The 17,166-nt window shown below is 35.6% G+C and overlaps 1 protein-coding gene across 1 annotated transcript in view; it reads right to left on the reverse strand.

The window, feature by feature from the left end:
- Positions 1 to 169: 169 nt before the first annotated feature.
- Positions 170 to 17,166, reverse strand: part of LOC126828165 (plexin-A4) — a 32,174-nt gene continuing 15,177 nt past the window's right edge. Inside the window, exons 11-30 of the mRNA XM_050557761.1 lie at positions 16,306 to 16,473; positions 15,828 to 15,915; positions 14,903 to 15,175; positions 14,226 to 14,390; positions 13,423 to 13,633; positions 12,843 to 13,000; positions 12,072 to 12,202; positions 11,362 to 11,421; positions 10,362 to 10,436; positions 9,757 to 9,823; positions 8,645 to 8,791; positions 7,839 to 7,992; positions 7,024 to 7,197; positions 5,870 to 5,961; positions 4,558 to 4,632; positions 3,139 to 3,293; positions 2,667 to 2,817; positions 1,726 to 1,869; positions 1,527 to 1,601; positions 170 to 996 (exon numbers count right to left, since the gene is read on the reverse strand). Coding sequence (XP_050413718.1) covers positions 904 to 996; positions 1,527 to 1,601; positions 1,726 to 1,869; positions 2,667 to 2,817; positions 3,139 to 3,293; positions 4,558 to 4,632; positions 5,870 to 5,961; positions 7,024 to 7,197; positions 7,839 to 7,992; positions 8,645 to 8,791; positions 9,757 to 9,823; positions 10,362 to 10,436; positions 11,362 to 11,421; positions 12,072 to 12,202; positions 12,843 to 13,000; positions 13,423 to 13,633; positions 14,226 to 14,390; positions 14,903 to 15,175; positions 15,828 to 15,915; positions 16,306 to 16,473 — 2,656 coding nt within the window. The 3' untranslated portion in view covers positions 170 to 903. The remainder of the gene's footprint in view (positions 997 to 1,526; positions 1,602 to 1,725; positions 1,870 to 2,666; positions 2,818 to 3,138; positions 3,294 to 4,557; positions 4,633 to 5,869; positions 5,962 to 7,023; positions 7,198 to 7,838; positions 7,993 to 8,644; positions 8,792 to 9,756; positions 9,824 to 10,361; positions 10,437 to 11,361; positions 11,422 to 12,071; positions 12,203 to 12,842; positions 13,001 to 13,422; positions 13,634 to 14,225; positions 14,391 to 14,902; positions 15,176 to 15,827; positions 15,916 to 16,305; positions 16,474 to 17,166) is intronic.

Consider the following 17,166-nt stretch of genomic DNA (forward strand, 5'->3'; position numbering starts at 1 on the left):
TTTTTAGTACTTTGAATATTTCATTTTGATATATAAATTTTGATTATCGGGTTCAGAAACGTGAAAATATTTAAATTGATACCAGTCCTCTGCTTTATTCAGGTCAATCCTCGTACGTCTTAAATGCAAATCGGTGAGCATTTGAGATATTTAAATTTGTTTGAGTTAGCTGCACAGATGTCACATGATCACAATACTTCCGCCATTTAACGCTCGTGATCTACTAAAACAATACCCCCGAAACAATCCAAGTACCAATCTTCCTTAAGGAAGTATTCTTTTGTACCACTTTCTTAATATATTTAAATACAAATTACACAATTATTACTAAATCAGTGTTTTTCAACCTTAACTCTGTACAAAAAAATCATATCAAAATGCATATTATATTATTTCATTCTTTTACTGCTCAATTTGATCAATATCTGTAATCTTTTATACGGTGTTAGCAACAAATATATCTCATTAAATGTGTCTGGAACTTGTGTAAATACTTATGATATGCATATTAATTTGTTTATTGTTTTGTTGTTTATGCACTTACTTCTTCTATATGGGGGGTTGGATGGCAGAATGGTTAGCACATGCGCGCTGTATCATAAAGCCTTTCATTCAGTCAACTGGCGTGGTTTCAAATACTCTTATGCTTACGGTAGATAAATACATAACAAAATAAATATACGTCCAGTTAAAAAATTAACAACTTTTAATATATCATATTATAAGCCCGGCGCCTGTTCGCAATGAACATCTTCAGATGTTTGATAGGCCTATAAAGTAAAAAATGTCATTTTTGGAAGGTAATACCACTAGTTAATGCAATACGTTCAAAAAGCTACGAAAACCTTATGAATGAATTAGTATATAAATACAATGGAATATTTGGTAAAATAAAATGTTCCTCTAACTATTTCGCATGGTTTCAAAAACGTTATCAAGTTTGGTGGACAACTGGAGTCGACTAGCTTCATTCATTTCATCCAGATCAGTTATTATCTAAAAATAAAAGCCAAAATCCAAAATATTACATGGTATTTAAAGTATCAAATTACAGAAAATGAAAATAAATGAAAGTGGGTTTAACGGAATACTTTTCAGCGACAGCTAATTTAATGAAAACAGCACAATAGCGGAGGGGCTTACAACAAGCGTATTTTCAATAGCTAAATTCCAATTGGAAAATACATTACATTAGATGCAATATTTTACCTAAATGATGATTAATAATTGCTTGAATGGATGGAAGATTAATCTCCATTAAAGATGGTTCCGCAAATCATATACATATTTGGAAAAAGCTTTGAATTTTTTGGGGGAAAAGGTAAAACATTTTAAGAATTTTATTAATGTGTATGGTAAAAGAAAGACCGAATAGCTTAATTGGCCAATTTGGGTTTTTGGAGCCTAGATGCCTGTAATATTTTATAATAGATCTGTCTTACTGTTTAACCGAATAGAATATTCTATATAACTGAATAGAATATACCTGTCTCATATAATTATCTATATAACTGAATAGAATATACCTGTCCTATGTAACTGTCTATAACTGAATAGATCTGGTACAATACACTCTGCCTGTTTATTGGAATAGAAGCCGCCTGTGAAATATAATAAAAAATGGAAAATGAACAAATTATTCTGGAATTCATTAAGAAGTGAAGTTAGCTTGACAGTTAATCATCTGATTTTCAGGCGACATTTATAAACCAGAATTATACTTACCACTGTAGGTAGACTTGATAATTCAGCCGAAAGTTCTTGGGAAGAAACGTTTGCACAAATTGTTTTGGATTTAAAGAAACTTCGAACTGTGTCTCTATATTCAATACAGTCTTTCAAAAACATGAGTTTATAGGACGGTGAATTCTGAAATTTATTACAATAATTCATGGTGATTTTTATTAGCTATTTAATATAGAGTGTCTTATATTAAGAGTCTTTTAAGATAACGATCTATACTTGATAACATCTTTACGGCATTATTAGCTGATAACACACCGTACGTGTTTTGACACGCACGGGTCGTACGGTTTGGTAGCTCACAGACTAGCCGCAAGAAACCTCGTGAAAATTTTGTATGTACAGGACCAAAAGTCTCATGCACGAATTCATTAACCTTACTAGCTGTGTTTTAGTGGAAGACATGCAGAATACTGTTAAAATGACATCAGACAGTATAGAGAGAGAGAGAGAGAGAGAGAGAGAGAGAGAGAGAGAGAGAGAGAAATGGGGTTTAACGTCCACTCAACACAAACTAGGTCATTTCGGGACTCTAGCACATGGTTCAATTTTATTTCAAAATTCGCTTGCGCGTAGGGGTCTTTAGCAGTGGGAGGAAACCGGAGGACCCGGAGAAAACCCACGAGGTTGGACAGGCGACCCTACTCCTTGTCACGTACAACCGGGGAATCGAAACCCCGCCAGTTGACTCAATGACAGACCGTATGATACAGCGCGCGCGTGCTAACCATTGGGCCATCCAACCCCCCATCAAACAGTAGAGATAGTGTTTTAAATGGCCTGCCTCCCATGAATCAAGCATAATCGTCATCATGTCAAGGTATTACCCTTCAGTACCTGTACCACGCACCCATCGTGGCCCTCGTTATAATTCTACGGGGATGGTAGTCATTAAAATCAAGATTGTTATTAACATGTATTACCTTGTCAAGCTTCTTTGAAGGTGAAAAACTATCCATATAGGCCAACTGTATAACGTTCAGGTTAGGTTGAACATATTTTTCACTTTCTTTATTTAAATCAAACAACAGTTCAGGTTGTAACAGTAGCTTTGCCCAAAATCTCATTGCAAAACTGTAAAATAAATATTTGAAACTATTCTTCCATTTTCCTACATTACTAAAGGGGCGTTGTTAAATTTGACCACTAGTTTCAGGCTTTACAATGAAATAAATGTCGTGCAAATTTAAATTCGACCTAATACCCCATTCAAATGTTAAAAACAACATAGCCAATTAGTGTAAACTGTGCTTCCGTCGTAAAAAGACCCGCAAGTACTACTATATTTTAAAGTGCCATATATTTGACATTGCCAAAAGGAGATTGTAAGATTGGGTTATGTGAGATATTAAGGGATGCATTTATCTGTAATTAATTAAGGCCGACGAAGTGTACCTTTGTATTTTCCATGATTCTATAGTTGTGATATCCTGATGTTCTTGTAAACCAGCACTTTCTAAGATACTAAATAAATGTCGTACAGGAATAGGTATATCATCTAGACTAAGGATATGTTCTATAACATCATCTATATATTTCTTTAAGCTAACCTGTAAAGATCCCAAATAACCAAATTTCAATCACATCAAAACATAACGTTAGATGGTTATTATTAAACACCATGAAACGCTGAGGCTGGTTTAACGTCCGAATGGTTTAACGTATGCAACATAACAGCTATTACTCCAGTTGTTTAGATACTAAAGGGTTTGTGTAACATGGGGTCAAAGGATCTAATGATAATGATGACTGTGGATTTGACGTGACGTCTTTATTTTAACAATGCAGGAACACACACTAATAGTCATTACATCTATAATTCTAACAGCCAATACAGCACACAAGAACATAACATTGTAGTCATTACGGCCATGGTCCTAATTCACGTCTACCCCCATTGTCACATGCACTCGTTCTTTCTTGTACCGTGTGTTTCTACCCGATATGGTCGGGTGTTCGATCCCTGCATTGGTCGAGAAAGTTCATCTGGATTTTCCGACGTGGTTTCCCCTTGTCAGTGGTGCAGAACGGAGGGCCTGACAAGGACAGCTGTCTAGTCCTTCGGATGAGACGAAAAACCGAGGTCCCGTGTATACATTGGAATGCACGTAAAAGATCCCTTGGCAGTTGGAATTCGATATAAGAGTAGGCGATAGTGCCGCTGCCCGGGCAAAATTTCCCTCATAGCACACTGTATGGCGTATGCCCGTCTTCATTAACCCAACATAGGAGCAGAACAGTAGGACGTTAAACCCCATTTCATTTCATTTCATTTCTACCCGATATCATTTATAACTGTCAAGGTGTTATCAACAACCTTATTAGTATTTAACAACCATTCACAAAGTGTTAGTAGCCTTCATTTATTTAATAATATTGGCGTGATGTATTACCAACTAACTTAATTGATATGTGTGATACGCCTGCCCACACCGTTGTTTTACATTTACATATTGATGACTATACTGGTACTGGTAGTCAACTATAGGGGGGTTCTTGGTGTTCGAGACTACTATACATGTACTGGTGGATTTGGGAGTCTTAAAAATGGAGATTTTATTATCTTTGTTAATACAGCTAATTAATTCGGGGTGAAAGACTCTTGACAACCCGCGCCACTATCTGAAGCTCTTTGATACCTTTTCTGAAAAAATGACAACGTTCAGTCTCCCCAAATTCCTGGCCGTGTAATTGCCTGGATAGCCATCTGGGACTGCCTATTTATTATAACTTTCATGAACTCGCACGTGGAGCCTGTAATTGTAGTAGAGTATTATTTTGACAAAAAATATATTTAAAATATCACTACTTTACCTTTGTCTGTAACAATCTGTTAAAATTCAATTCCGGTAATGCTCTCTTTGTTTTCTGTTTATCCCCACTTCTAACCTACAAAATTTTCGCACTTTTATTACTATGAATATTCGAACAATTAATTTTTGTAGATTGCATAAATTTTAAAAAATAAAGTTTTATAATTTGATTACCGTACCATAAAAATTTGAACCCATTGTGTTTTCCCCGAAACGTTATAACAATATAAAATTTATCCCGGGTAAGATAAAATTCATGTGCATTTGAAAAAAAAGTTCAGAGGAGCAGCTGGTGAAAGTAATACATGTGTAACCATTTAACTGTAACAACCTATAATAATATAAAGTTTACCGTCTTCGATTCTTTATAAAGGGGACTGTGGGGAAGTTAATATTCACATGCATTTGATAAAAATAGGTCAGAGGAGCAGTTGAAAGAAATACACGTATAACCATTTAACTATAACAACCTTTATCACCCAATAATACATTCTACAGTAGATATCGCTTGTGTGATATATTTCATAATCTACTGCGATATCTCCTTAGGAGATATCGCTTTACATGTATTTGATTGGTCAGTTGAAAAGGAACTACTTTTTTTATTTTCAAAGAACAGTTCATTTCTTAAAAGTAACTTTTTTTTTCAAAAATGAACTATTGTTATTCATTGACCTTGATGGAAACACTGGGCCAATTTAAAGGACTTTGCAATGGTTGAATTGCTGTCAAAAAATTATGTATCACTACGCCGTAATGTTCAGTGAAAGTGAAATCTACAGCAAAGAATTGTATTTATCTACTTATGCATGTAAGAAGGGATTGGGTGATAAATAAAATCTCCTACTCGTCTTTTTTGATATCAAAAAATATCAACACTCGTTGATAAAGCAAAAACAAATTCGGCAGAGCCTCGTTTTTTGTTACTTTATCAACTTGTGTTGATATTTTTTGATTTAAAAAAATACTGGTAGGAGATTCTCTATATGTCTCCTTCCTTAGGCAATGGATACAATACGAAATAAACTAAACAAAACTATACAGTTATATGGGACAACAATCACTGGTTTATTATACACAAGCACGACGTTTCGATAAGTATTCTCTTATCGTTATCAAGCACAATGACATTTAGTAAACTTGAGGGTCTATATATATGTATAATGCGAAACCATTCTTATTACTAATCATTAGAAGAGTTCAACCAATAAACAGACATATTTAACATCAAAGATCTGAAAAGCACCGTGTGATGACGAAATAAACTGCAAGATTTTAAAGTTATATAAATTTATATGCCATGATGAATTTACCAGATGAAATGTGGGAAGTTCTAATAATTCTATTGATTCTGTATCTTCCATGGATACCAATTTCTTGGAATCATTGAAACTATCAATGTTAGCTGAAGAAAAGAATGGATTTTACAAAGCTCAAATAAGGAACAATCTGATTAAATTACAGATCTATACTTCGTTTCGTTTTTTATACTTTCGATGGACTCCACTACATGAAGATATGACCGGTTGTAGTGGGAGGTCGTGTCAGGATTTTTACCACATGACGTCAGACATTTCATTAACGAATCAGCATCGATGTTTCTAGTGGGATACCCATAGTTCCGTGCACCGCACGCCATGAACTCGTCGCCACGGACCCTTTCATTGGCTAACCCCTCACATCAACCAGAACGCGGGTTATAACAACTCTTCCAGATCTCAATGCAGTAAAGACAAGTAAAACTAAATTTTCAACTATAATAAAAAGAAACGAAATATGATCCGTGTTTTAATCAGATTGATAAAAGAATTAAAATTGTGTTTAATTTCCAACTTTTCATAACAAAAAGATCATACATTACCTTCTCATTAATAAATAGCTTATTAAAATAGTTTTCTAGTATTAAAGATGCATTATGTAAGAGCTGAATCTACAGCTTTTATTTCTAGCATTAAATATTATATTATTATTTCTTTAAACCTGACATAATACGCCTTTAAATGTGCCCACTGAATATTTACTTTACAATCTAACATTATTTTATAATTTCCACTGTAATATATCTCTCACTCGTTGGTTTTCTGTAAATGAAATGGGGGTTTACCATCCTACTGTTCTGCTCCGACTGGGCTTAGGAAGCCGAACATAAGCTATGCAGTGTGCTATGAGGGAAATTTCAACTGCCTAGGGGACATTAATGTGCACGCTAATGTGTACACGGGTCCTCGATTTTTCGTCCCACTATGTGTTGTACATTGCTAGGTCCTCTGTTCTGCACCACTGAACTTTTTCGGCCAACACCGGTATCTAACACGGGAACTCTCGGTTGGTGAGCCAACGAATTACTCACTGAGCCACCGTGGCTTCTTTCTGTAATGACATACCTGTTGGGATAAAAGGGTTAAAAACAAAATGGGGTTTCTATCACAGGATATTACATATTTCCAATGAAAGCTATAAAAAATACCGTAAACTTCATTATCAGCATCTGCTATTTCTTTTGAGAGAAGGCAAACTGTAGAACCATTTTCAACCCCGTAATGCTTCATTGTATTCAGCTTCCGATAGCCGTTACTGGCTATAGTACTTGACGCATCTTGATCATGTAAAAGTTTACGGGAAGAATCTGGTTGGCACCATTCTGGAAAGAGTAAAATGATATCTAAATATTTGAAAAGTGGGACTTGTAGGCCCGATTGACATATATAACAACCAACCTATTTGGAAACGACTAAACCGGAATGAGCATTAAACATACATTATGTAAGAGCTCAATCTGCTTATTGTATGTCTTTCTTTAGGCCTGAAATGTTATCTAAACTATTAATTAGACATTAATCAACGTATCCAGACCATAACCAACTCTCGATGTCAACGCTAGCCTGCGATATTTGTTGGATTATGATCCGATTTGCTGCATAACTTTCCTTCTCGATTTAACGATTAAATGGATAATCGAGACTATGACTTTTGTCGTACCGACTTTAGTAATGATGACCGAGGCTATGCGGAAATTTCGATCGCTTATTTCTCGGTTCATAGTGGATCAATTTGACTGAAATTTTCAGCAAATTGCCTTTACATTATCTAGTTTTTAACTATTATAGTGAGAACTGCCAACTCGTTATCTAATCTCCCATAATGTATCTTTAATATACTCGCCAAGATACCGTCTATCAGTGTATTATTTTTGGTCCTGTATCCTCGCCATTCTTTTTGTACTCACACGACTCAATTCTTTTTATATAACAATGTTATAATAAATATTTATAATAAATATACCTAAATCTATTTCCTCCACTCCAGGCCTATCAGATGTTGTTTCGGCTTTATATGTTGCATTTAAACATTTGTTCTTAACTTGAGTAATGGTATCACAGTCAAGTACTCGACAGGTTGTTTCAAATTTACCATTATTTATAAAAACAGTCAAATTCTGTAATAAAGTAATACCGAAAAATTAGGCGTTACATAAACAACAGAGAAATGTTTGATAGGACTTCGTGGTATAAACTGCTATATTAGTTTATATAAACTGCTTATTCTTTATGCCTTGTTGTTTTACTGATAGGATTTGAAAATGTATTTTAATCGGATTTAACGTTCTACTGTTCCACTCCGACAGAGTTAATGAGGATGGACATTTGCCATGAGGGAAAATTTGCCCGGACAGTGGCGCCACGGTCTACAATTATATCCATTTCCAACTGCCAAGGGATCTTTTACGTACAGGCCAACGTCTACACGGGACCTCGATTTTTCGTCCAATCCGAATAACTATACGTTGTCCCTTGCATGGCCCTCTGTCCTGCACCACTGACAAGGGAAACCACGGCCAAAAATCCCAATGAACCTTCTCGGTTAACACCGGGATGAAAACATGGGAACTCCAGGTTAGCGAGCCAACGTCTTATACACATTTGTGTTTATTTTATTACTATGATGTATCTGAATTATTAAATATAACGTTGACGTTATTGAAACATTTCTAAATAAAAGTTTTCCGGTTTTTGTTCTGTGAATTCTCACAAACGTATTGCGGCACCACATTTGACTGCATATCAACATAGTCTAAATTAGTTTCATACCAGTACTTCCGGTTCAAAATCAATCACCAGCAAATTATGTTGACATAGGGTTGCACATGCTTGATGAGTGACCGCATCGATAGCACATTTTTGGGACAGGATTTCAATAGCCTTATATAACATAAACAACACAGAACCAGATCGTTTCTATAATAAGAAAATAAAATACTTTACATTAATTAATAATTAACAATTAGTGTCTGTCAATGGGGTTACTGGTCCCAGATACGATAATAACAAATTATTTATGGGAGTGCGTGAGGTGGGATGGCGTAGGTTGGTGCTCTATTCAAGGGCGGATTGGGCCATAGGGCGATCCCGAAGGGCCGGTCGGACAAAAAATGAAAAAAATAATTTTGTCCAATTCGTCTAAAAAACCTTTTTTCTGCTAAACATTATATGGGGACCGGCCATTGAGCGATGATGATCATGTTGTATGTGGCCGGTGGCTTTAACGGGTCGCCATGCCATCACCGGAGTCTGGAATGGGCTGGTATAATAGACTTTCTGGGCCGGGTGTGATGGATGTGGGCCGGAATTCGGAATCTTGCAATGGGGATTCCGAATTTCATCCGAAAATTTCATCGGATTCACCCGACACTGTCGCCCGCAAATTTACTAATTATTAAGTCACCTGCACCCTGTTTGTGGGGATACGCCAGAAACGTCTGCCAATGGTTCGTATATCCCCCAAAAAAATCAGTTTTAAGGCTTCAGCAAAATTTGGTGATAGCTGGTTTGCTGGCTGAATTTGACAGAGATTATAATCAGATATGCAACCAAATCGCATATTTGGGGTTAATTTTTCAAAATTTTCCCGGTGGAGAGCACCCGGACCCCCCGGCCAGTAAAAGGGGCCGCTCCGACACGGGAGCACGGGCCCGGTTCCCGGCCCCAATCCGCCCCTGACTCTAATGCCATAAAATTATTTGCCATCCAGATGAAGATTTCTGTTTTAAATGTTTCATTTTAAACCAATTAAGTTCAGGCATCAATATAATTAAATATTTCAGTAATTTGCCTCTTTAAAATGACTTATTAAATTACTTTTAGGGAATTATATAATTAAATATCACACTAATTTGCCTCTTAAAAATAACTTTTTTAATTACCTTTAAGGGGTTATACATACAAACCGCTAACCAGTTGACAACTAATTTTTCTGTGACTGTCTCGCACCTATACAGAATCACATAAAATGAACGGATAGATATTGTTACATTAATTATCGCTAATATATAAAAAGAAATCTATAGATATTACATGAATATCAATTGTGTTATTCTCAAAGGAAATTAAATGAAATGGGGTTTAACGTCCTTCTCCTCTGCACCAACTAGGCTAATGAAGAATGGAATACGCCATAGTGTCCTATGAGGAACATTTAGCCTGGACAGCGAGCGGCGCTACAGCCTATTTTTATATGGAATTCCAACTGTCAATATTCCCAAAGGACAAAAGACATTTGGATCAAACGAATTACCGGAGAATTGGTTAAATTCAGAATATTTAGTGATTAGAGATAACGATATACAAATATTTCGTTAATATATCACTAATATTTATTTTTTTAATTTATTCAGATGCAAAGCTATTCACGTCCATACTATCTGTCAATTTCAACTGATTTTCTTTTTATGTACATGGAGTTTCAACAATATTTTGTTCGTCTATATTTCTATGTAGTAATTATTTACCATCGATGGATCCTACTTACCGTTTAAATAAATTGTGTTGCTGTTTTGTAACTACGCTTTCTCGAATTAACTTTGGTAACAACATTTCAACTATTCTAAAAGTAACAAACCTTTATTAGTAATCGAAATACCAGTAACTGTAACACCAACCTGTATAACTCTGAATTTCTTCAATGACGTGGTAAACCAAACAATCAGCGCATGTATTAAAACAAAGCCCGAAAAATGTCACCTGTGCAGCAACCATAAGATTTCAAAAAGAGGGACAGAAAGGCCATAAATATCTAAATTTTTGATATTTTGTAAAATTCGCCGGGCAACGTTTGGAGGGAAGACAATAACTCACACCTGGTTAAAACAATCAAAAAATTTTAAAAAGTTTCCATGGTTGGCAGAATGGTTACGACAACTGTAGAGAGAGAAATGGGGTTTAACGTCCATTCGACACAAACTAGGTCATTTCGGGACTAACATATGGTTTTAATTTTATTTCAATAATTCGCTTGCGCGTATGTTCTTTAGCAGTGGGAGGAAACCGGAGGACCAGGAGAAAACCCACGAGGTTGGATAGGCGACCCTACTCCTTGTCACGTATAACCGGGGAATTTACCCCCCCCCCCGCCCGTTCAACATCAACAGGCGGATAAGGTTATCCTACAAACAGTCCGTGTAACTTTCCTAACACCTTCGGCGGTAATACTATATACCGGTCTTTAGCAGTGGGAGGAAACCGGAGGACCCGGAGAAGACCCACGAGGTTGGACAGGCGACCCTCCTCCTTGTCACGTACAACCGGGGATTCGAAACCACGCCAGTTGACTCAATGACAGGCCTTATGATACAGCGCGCACGTGCTAACCACTTGACCATCCAACCCGCCGATCATCGACGGACTGGCTGGGATACAGAAACAACTTCCAGTAGTACAGCGCATCTAAAAGATATTTTTCTGATGTCAAATCTTTCCTTTATCTTCATATCAACCATTATTTTATATTATGTATGAATAAAAATACGTACTCTGTAAAATAGTCCATTCTATTTATCAGTAGTAATGTTAGATAACCAGCCACATCAGACCTATAAATACATACATACAACAATATGTTAAACGTAGATTTGGTTTTCAGGTCCATTAATAACCCCGCCAGCAACAAGATTGTCGGTCTTAGCTCTAAAATCATTGTCATCAAACCATGCTCAACAAGTTTAATAATCCCCTTCTTAATCGTGTAGTATATAGTGGTATGCAGAGGTTTCATCGTTTAGAACATTGTCTCCACCCCTACAAATTCCAACACAATCATAGTGCAGCTCTGCGATTTTAAGATAACAGGGGGCTCATTTGTGTACATATTCCGGTCGTAACCCTATGGCGCCACCAAGCCCGCCAACACTGCGCATGTCACTGCCTTTATCATATCAGTTTACAAGGCTGAATTTCGAAAATGTATGTAATACCAGGCTAAACTATAACAGGGGGATCAGAAATTTTCGAATGTCGATGGGGTACTTCCTTATAATCCAATAAAGTTTCTTAGCAGTTAAAATGTAAATAGAAAGTTTAAAATGATTTCCTTTCGAACTTTGTCCCGTATCGCGTTGTACACGATTTCAGAAAGTTGAATCCATAAGGGAACCATTCGTAATTGGCTGGCCTACCAATCTCAGAAAAAAATAATGATACACATTTTGGACAGCTCTTTTTTATTGCTATTGGATATACTAACCTGTCTTGAAATTTAAATTTTCTTTGACTATCCAGAGTTCGTATAAGTGAAGCCAGGAAAAATTTGTTACTGATAAGCTGATCTAATTTGATCATACTGGCGGCCATGTCTTGTTCTGTACCTTCATGATTCTGCAATAAAAATCATATAACATCAACATAAACACAACCGATCGTAACACATCTTGTAAAATATTTTTTACATGGTACAACTTATCATTCAATTCGAAAGTTTACATAGAGAACAGTATGGTTGTTTTACCATAATTTTAGCTTAGATTTGAGTTTAGAAGAACGAGTTTTAACGACGGAGGATGCACATTAAATCCACGTATTACATTAATCGGTCACAGCGAGAAAAGATCACTTCTTTGTCTCCTTAGTGACATCTGCAGCTTAGGACATAATTTACTTGGTAATCTCCGGTAACTTTAAGCGTATTTTAAATTTAGGACTGGATAATGAAAATAACGAGCAGAATGAAAACCAATTGTTCAAAGCTAATTTGCATAAATACCGTGTCAGTCTTCATCGTGCCCGGAAAATTGTCCAACGGAATGTCGGCATGTTCACCAAAGATTGCAAAGCCCAAGCACCTTTGATACCTTGTAGACAGATGTGTCAAAGTGATAACCCAATCTAAATACTAGATTGAATTTGGTAATAGCGGCACCGAATGGACAAATCGCAGCGGTTTACATGCAGTAATGCATAAAAAAATCACTGTTTCTTATTTATTTTAGTTAGACAAATATTAAATAGTAGTACCAACCTGTAAATCAGTCAGTGCTGTATGTGATTTGATATTCTCAGCAGAACATTGTGGAAATACAAATTGAAATACATATGTAAACAAATTATTAAATGGAATTCCAAGTTCTACTAATTCAGCAGTAATATCTGTCATATCTGTCTGTAAATCAGCAAAAACTGTAAAAGATGTATGTTTAAAAATGAAAAAGCACACATGTCAACAAGAGGTCATTAATTAACGTGTCCATGGTGCATCGGCATAGTATCGCTAGTTGATAGAAACACATGATCCATTTAACACATTTCGAAATAGGGCATCTGATCACCAATTACTGTATAAAGATAAACGAACAAGGTGGCAAGACTGAAATTAGCATCCTTGATATACGGTTATAGCTTTAAAATGACCTTGCAGGATGCGATTTACGAACCATTCCGCCCCCAATTTACATTTGAGATATGGTTTTGCATATCTATAACCTAGCTTTCCCTGTCGGTTACTTATTTGCAAGACCTTGAACCCTATTGACCAAAACAACGCTCTTATAGGTCTTTAATCAGTAGGACCCTTAATTATCCATTTTAGAATTGATCCATACCTTCTCGACATTGCTCAATTACTTCCATTTCTGTTTTTTCAATCCTTTCTCTAAATTTTGTTTTATTCCTTTTAGATACATATTTAAATACAATAACTGCTACAATAACCACAGCTACTAATATACCAATAATAATATATAACGTTGGGTCTGGACCTGGTTCAAAATATCTCAAATAGCCAACGACTACTACCAAGTTACCAACCGTTACCTGCAGAATAATAATAAGATAAAATACAACAGTTAACTAAGCCCTAAAGAACAAGAAAGTTTAAATGGCGAAATATAATTCAAGCGAGAAGAACGGGTTGGAAATGGGGGTGGTGTAGCTGTTAAAGATTACCCGAAACGTCAGCAAAAACATAGAATTAATTTTTCCATGCAACGTCAATAAAAGCGTAGGGGTGGTGGTGTTTGCGGATATATTTGAGGTTTGCAATACATTTCTTCTGTATGCCCGACGTGAAAAACCCCACCAATAGTGTTTAAAATTTTTTGTATAACCCAAAGGAGAAACCTGCAAATTTGCAACGACACGGTACATCTACGACAAAACAATAAATATAATACAACTAAATACCGTGAATTAATAACTATATGGTTAAATGAAATCCATCGTACTTTTAGATAATAAATTAATTATTATTAATTAATTCACAACACGACACAACACAAGGTATGATTAACCATACTCAAATTAATGTCGCGGTAATTAGTATAACAGCAAAAAAAAAGATATAATATATAATGGTAAACCCATTTCGACAAGATTTAATTTCATTTGACGATGTTTAATGAAATACCTGAACTTCTGGGCCTGGTGATGTTTCATTGTGTTTGTCTGGTTCTTGTTCAGGCGCCTGACATTTTAGTTCTGTGCTTGATAATCTGACAAATACAAGACAATCGGCTGTTCCCACTGATACAGTGTAATCATCTGCCCCAACAGCCTCATTTAATCGGCTTCCCTAAAATGATACAAATAATTAATTGTATGTGTGTGGGTATGGGTGTGTGTGTGGGTGTGTGTGTGTGTGAGAGAAAGATGGGGAGGGGGGAGAGGTTGAAGGAGAAAGAGCTTAACACAACACAAACTAAATTATTTCAGGACTAACATAGAATATACGAGGTTAGAGAAGCCACCTACCTAATTGTAACGCACAAGCCTCGGATCGAAACCCAATTGATGTCTAAATTGATTACATAGTTCTAAATAAGAAACTAATTTCTTACCAGACCAAGGTGACCCCATTATCATCAAATCAAGAAATACATACAAATCGTATACTTTACAATCCATTTCCTATCCAAATGCGACCATTATCCAATTGTATTTGCTTTACAAATATTAATATTTAACGGGAAAGTGAAACGTAAAAGTCATAACTTACTTTTATAATGATATTTCTATTTTTTTATTTAGACGTTAAAAAACATTGGCAATGCTTTTTTTAACATTTAAATATTAGTTATAACTTACTTTTATAACGATAATTCTATTTCTCTCGGACAATATTCGAATGTTGTTCGCTTCTTCGAATTCATAGATCAAGGGGTCCTCGACATAAGTAAAATTAACTTGCATCTGAACTCCATCCATCTTAATTACTAGTGGGTGAGTTTGGTCAACCTCACGTTTTCGCCGTTCTTTAGAAGCGACTGTTTGTATTGGTGGTGGTGATTTTGTTTGCGGTGATAAATTTTGAGGTGCTGGACAAATCATAAAACTACCATTTCTATTTTCAAAACAATCCTAGAAAACAAAAATGATTGTAATAGTAAAAGTATTGTAATTTTGGCCTTTTATTCAAGTCACGAATGTTCCCCATGTGACGTATATTGACGAACACTAGAACATTGAATATACTGGGAATAATTATCCCGTATGAAATAATTATTTTTCTCCAGAAAATTAGTCACACATTAATGTACTTTTTGAAACGTTATCTACACTCAATTACGTATAAACTAGATTACAGTGTTTTGTCCGGGGAGTCACGATGCAAGTGCTATATTACCATTTTGTGTCGTGATAAATAACGAAATAATCTATGAACTGATTTATTTTGGTTAGGCTTGACACAAGCCTCTGCAACACGAGGGCTTGGGATTGCGAAAGACAGAATTCAGGTTTAAGTTAAATCGCAATAATTCTGCGAGACTGACTTTTGAAATTTAAAATTGTACACGTAAGGCATGTTATTAGTTGAAAGCAGCCTTGAGTACAGGTAATGTTTACCGAAAAAGAAAAGTCAAAATTCTGATGTTAAAACGCTATAATCCTGCAAGCTACCAATGATCTTTGTCATTCTGTTTTTGATTTTCATATTAATGTTCTAAATTGCATGAAAGGTACATGCAATTAGATGACAATTGTGATTGTTTTGAGTTACATATATACTTACCAGAAATTTCGGAGATCCCACAATACCAATTTGCGGTTGTTGAATGGAATCAAAACCGTTACCAACCACTGTTATGTTAACTCCGCCACTAAACAATAACATGTAATCAATAATTTACATTAATAACTCTATATAATTATGTTTGTAAAGCGCATCCCGGCAGTTTTCGCGAAAGGGGACTTATAATAAGAGTAACAAAACATTATAATCAGCGTATCATCATTATAATTGCATTATCGTAATCATTATCATCGTCATCATCATCATCATCATCATCATCATCGTAACTAGTGTAATAACTACTATAACTAGTAGATTTTTTATTTCAGTGTTAGTAAAGACAAAGATGAAGAAATTATTCATGCCCCTTTGATACATTTGAAAACAGAGCAAAAATGTTGATTATGGAAGCGTTTAAACAGAATATTTTTAATTAAAGCTGGTCGGCTTTAAATGATGGACTAGTGATGTTGCCTACCTTGCAATTGTTTTGTTAGGTTGGATATAGCCCAATTCAGGATTAGGAACGTAGGAGAACGTACTATTCAAATTAAACGTCTTACAATTACAAGTCACTTTAACAGTAAGGTTATCTGCTAGTTCTTCTCCTTCAGTTGTTTTACATAATATGATATCCATATAAGAGCTGAAACAATATTTTAATAACGAATAAATTGACTTGTTTTGGCATTTTATTCCAACCATTCAGCTGGGAGTTAAAACGCCTTGTGGAAGCGGACGTTAAGCCCAACGAACGAAAAAACAAAAGAACGAGCGAACAAGTATAAACGTTCAGTGTTGAATACACCTCCGCATCATTTTTTCTTCGATTACGTTTGACCCAGCATAGGACTTAAAACATGTTTATCTATGCAATCATAATGGCGTAAAAGTTTGAGGCTTACAGTGAACTTAAAATGGAACGGCAAATGAAATTATTTCCAACCAAAAGTCCTACATAGCGCCAGGACTAATACTAAACCTGAGACTACTCTTTAAACATATGACATTGTTCCTGTTCCATATTGTATCTTAAGTATCAAGAAATGGCTTCACTGACAATGTAGGCTACTGTGTCAGATGGAACTATATATATATATATCCAAAACCTTTAAAAAAATATCGTCCCGAAAGTATTTATCGGTGGTATGGCAATTTGGTATATATGGAAAGTAGTACAGATGCCCAATCTTACTTGAAAACATATTAGATTACCCGAAAAACAACCACGGGGAAAGCACTTGGCAAGCATGTCGGGGTATCAATAACTGGCAACCCGACTGTTGTCTGCCAGCTTATTGCGTGTTATCTTGATTGAGGAGCGTTTGTTATTTCTTGG

This window comes from Patella vulgata, chromosome 7 (genome assembly GCF_932274485.2).
Source record: "Patella vulgata chromosome 7, xgPatVulg1.2, whole genome shotgun sequence".
NCBI classification, from domain to species: domain Eukaryota; kingdom Metazoa; phylum Mollusca; class Gastropoda; family Patellidae; genus Patella; species Patella vulgata.